Source organism: Octopus bimaculoides, chromosome 9 (assembly GCF_001194135.2).
Source record: "Octopus bimaculoides isolate UCB-OBI-ISO-001 chromosome 9, ASM119413v2, whole genome shotgun sequence".
Classification (NCBI taxonomy): domain Eukaryota; kingdom Metazoa; phylum Mollusca; class Cephalopoda; order Octopoda; family Octopodidae; genus Octopus; species Octopus bimaculoides.
In genome coordinates this window covers 22,124,806-22,128,990 of record NC_068989.1, presented here as the reverse complement: position 1 = coordinate 22,128,990, position 4,185 = coordinate 22,124,806, and the positions used below count along the sequence as shown (strand labels likewise).

The 4,185-nt window shown below is 37.7% G+C and overlaps 1 protein-coding gene across 2 annotated transcripts in view; it reads left to right on the top strand.

Moving 5' to 3' along the window:
* The window catches only part of LOC106868041 (mitotic checkpoint serine/threonine-protein kinase BUB1), a 61,283-nt gene that overhangs the window by 11,388 nt on the left and 45,710 nt on the right, over window positions 1-4,185 (top strand). For both annotated transcript variants that reach the window (XM_014913161.2, XM_014913154.2), the window contains exons 6-7: window positions 1,323-1,507; window positions 3,956-4,032. In XM_014913161.2, the coding sequence (XP_014768647.1) occupies window positions 1,323-1,507; window positions 3,956-4,032 (262 nt within the window). The remainder of the gene's footprint in view (window positions 1-1,322; window positions 1,508-3,955; window positions 4,033-4,185) is intronic.

Below are 4,185 nucleotides of genomic sequence, written 5' to 3'. Positions count from 1 at the left end.
AAGTGAAATCAATCGTAGCTTATTCAGTGTCACATATCTGGCACCCATGCTAGTGGCAATTAAAAAGCTCCCTTTGAACTTTGGGCCTCACAGAGGCAGTGGCATGTGACCAAGACCTTCGGCGATATACAATGCTTGAGAAGACCTGTCAAGCCAAGTGAGATCGCAGTTGTAGCTGTTGGCCGGTGTTTTGTAATTGGCACATAAAAAGCACCCATTACACTCTTGCGTGGTTGGTGTTAGGAAGGGCATCCAGCTGTAGAAACCATGCCAAATCAGATTGAAACCTGGTGCAGCTCCCTAGCTTATCAGTTTTCAGTCAAACTGTCCAAACCCACACCAGCATGGAAAATGGATGTTAAATGATGATGATGAAATTAGGGTTGATCAACAACCATAATTCCACCCTCTGTATTCATTAATTAAGTCACAATTTATATTTATATTATATTTTGTAGGTTTCATATTTCAATTAGAACAAGATTTCATAACTCATTTGTAATATTAATGTTAAGGCTGCTGTTTTAGAGTATGTATGTGCACGCTGTGCATATACTGGTGTTGGATAGTTCATTTCACCCAATAGGACATGATTTTAAGAGGATGTGAACAATAGTATAATGGCTCAAGGGATTCTTGTTTGTTCCACTTAGTCGTTTAACAAAAACAAAGCAAAAAAGAAATGTTTTGAAGTACATTTTCTCATCACCTAATCCTGCATGGCCACAGTCAAATGACTATAATAAATAACACACACTTACACACATGCATGCATATATACACACACACACAGACTCACACATATACATACTCACAAATACATGCATATACACACTCCCATATATGCACTATGCACATTCACTCACATACATACACATTCACACACATACACACTCACACACACATGTATGTGTGCAAAGTTGTTTGTGGATGAATTAGTATATTTTTTCATCCTCATGTATCTTTGTTTGAAAACAAAGGCCTCTGTTCATATAAGTGTTCTTTGCTTTCCCATTGCAAAAACATGTCCAGGTTTCATGACCTGTATGATTTTTGTAAAACAAAAAAAGGCCCATTGAAATGTTGCCATTCCTTTCCAATTCTCAGTTTAAATTTATCTAGGCTGTTTGTAGTTTGAGTGAATGGAAAGAGGTGAGAGTTAGCATCAGAAAAGACATCTGGCTGTTGAAAACTCTGCCTAAACATAGTTGCATCTGACCCATCGTATGGAAAATTAGAAATTAAAGCTGTTGCTTGGTCAAATTGTCTGTATGATTCTAATGTAGTGAAATCTATTCTAAAAGACAATTCTTTCTTAATAGCTGATGTCAGAGTTCCTCTTCTTGGAAAAAGCCAGCAACTACAATCCAAATTTGAAATACATACCGATGAAAACAATCCTCCAAGTGACGGCTTACCCCAGTGCAATGAATATGAAAGCATCCCTTTTAAGACAAAAGTCAATCGGGAGAATTGTAGAAATCCAGGACCTTGGCCACAAAATAAGGTAATTTCAGCATTTTTGCAACAAAATACACAGATCATGATTGTTGTTCTTAAAGACATTATTTGCTTGAGTCAGTGTTTTAGACCAGTGGTTTTCAAACTGTGGTCTGCGGACCACGGGGTCCGCAAGGACAAGACGGGGTCCATGAACAGCAAATACTTTTTATGGGCAATTTGATTTTATATATGGTTTTTAATCGAAATCTTTTAATTGACAATTAACCCTATTTGTTAAATACTGTTAAATAAACAAATGTAAAAATATATGTTATTTTAAGCAAATATTTATGTATAAATTTCATAAGCGTTTATAAGGTAAAGCCTGAAATATAAAGGGGTCCGCAAGTCAAAAAGTTTGAAAACCTCTGTTTTAGATAACTGAAGTATTTAGTAAAATCTGTTTAAATAACAGCATATTTCATTAGCTGTTTCTCTTTTCACTCTTTTAAAATTTTTACTGTAAATTCTATGTGATGCTACACCTTTAGGCTTTTAAAATTTATGAATTGAAAATTTTTAAATTTATTTCTAGTTCTGTCTCATATTTGTTGTTATGTCTCAAGCTACTGCTTCGGATGATCTCTACTCAACCCCCCTACCACGGTCAGACTACCTCTATTTATATGTCTTGGGCGATCCTACTTCTTCGCTTGGGGGCGTCGACACAACATTTGTTCAACATCTTTTTTGTCTTTTAGTAATTAAAATTATTCCTTTGCCGCTCTCTCATATTATGCACTTTGTTCCTAATGCATGATATGCAGTAATCTCCCGTCAATGCAGTGAACTGTAATTATCAAAGAGTGAGTTATGTGGTGATTCCATCTTAAAATTCAATAACTGTAGAGAGTTAAGAAGTTTTTGTTTTTTTTATGAGAATTAAGAGTATAATCTTTTATTCTGTTATTGATTTCAACTATTGGGCTCTGGCCTTGCTAGAGTACCACTATCTTCAAGAGGTTTAGTTAGTCATATCAACTCCAATATTTATTTACTTGACTTCTGTGCTGTTTTCATTTACCAAATTCAGAAGAGTATTAGTCAATCCAATGCTTCTGTAGAAGACACTTGGCCAAGATGCCACACAATGGTAATTTCTTAACTCCACACAGAAATGGCTGCAGCTAAAAATATTATTGATGGTGATACTAAATCATGAAAAACTTTGTTGTGTAAATTATACAATTAGTTTTCAATTTAGTTACCTTACTTGCAGCACCCTTCTAGGCTTTCTGAAACAGGACTGATGGGCTTCTTTTGGATGAATTGAAGTTTGGAGTTGAAATACTGATGTTTTTATTAGCAATTAGTCAACATTGTGGATTTACTCCAGCCATCTTTATGAATGCTGTCCAGGGCTCTGTGTCCTTTAGATATAAAAATGTCTGGCATAGAGCAAAAATCCTTAAAAGAGCAGGGATGGCTTTCACCAATGAGCAGATAGCAATCACAGCTATGTTCCACATCAGAATATATATATATATATGTGTGTGTGTGGGTGTTTCACTTACGCGTAGCATTCCTTCTTTGGACACTAAACTCCGCTTGCAAAGACCTGTTGGGGCAAGCGAAAGCGAAATCGTGATGGCACCTGTACCAGTAAATCACTAAGAGCACCGTCCGAGCGTGGTCGTTGCCAGAGCACCAGCTGTCTGGCTTCCGTGCCAGCGGCACGTAAATAGCACCATTTGAGCGTGACCGTTACCAACGTCGCCTTCCTAGCACTTGTGCCAGTGGCACGTGAAAAGACATTCGAGCGAGTTCGTTGCCAGTACCGCTGGACTGGCTCCTGTGCAGGTAGCACATAAAATACACCATTTCGAGCGTGGCTGTTGCCAGTACCTCCTGACTGGCCTTCGTGCTGGTGGCACATAAAAGCACCCACTACACTCTCGGAGTGGTTGGTGTTAGGAAGGGCATCCAGCTGTAGAAACTCTGCCAAATCTGATTGGAGCCTGGTGTAGCCATCTGGTTCACCAGTCCTCAGTCAAATCGTCCAACCCATGCTTGCATGGAAAGCGGATGTTATATGATGATGATGATGATACCCACAGAAGATGTAAACATTGGCAAGAAAACTTATAAAGCCATACTTTTGTATCAAGGCCTTCAGGATATTCTGTCTGAGTTGCTCAGACCCTCCACCATTACTCTCATTCTTGTAAATACAGCGAACTAGTGATCATGGCCCATTGAAAACTTGAAAGCAACAATATTTGTTCCAAGAATAAATGTATTTCTGTGCCATTATACCTGGTTGTGAAAAAAGCAAAACAGATTGGGCTAACTTTACAACAGCAATATTAACATTTTCGCTTTTACTTAAATATGGTGAATGTCTTATTATAAACGTTGTTGGTTGATGTGCAAAGTGGACAAACTATTTGAATGAGAATATGCTACCACTCTCATGTATTGAATTTTTTTTTTTTTTTTCTGTTTATTTCAGATGACACCAAAAAAATCACTTTCAGTAATCAAGACAGCCCCATTTGTTGTGCAAAATGATGACACCGGATGTTTAGCGTACGTAATTGTTGGTTGTCACCTAAAGATTCTTCCCCCCACCCACTTTCTTTACTTTGTGTGTGTGTGTGTGTGTGTGTGTATGTATGTATGTATATGCACCCACTACACTCTCTGAGTGGTTTGCTTTAGGAAGGTCATCCAGCTGTAGAA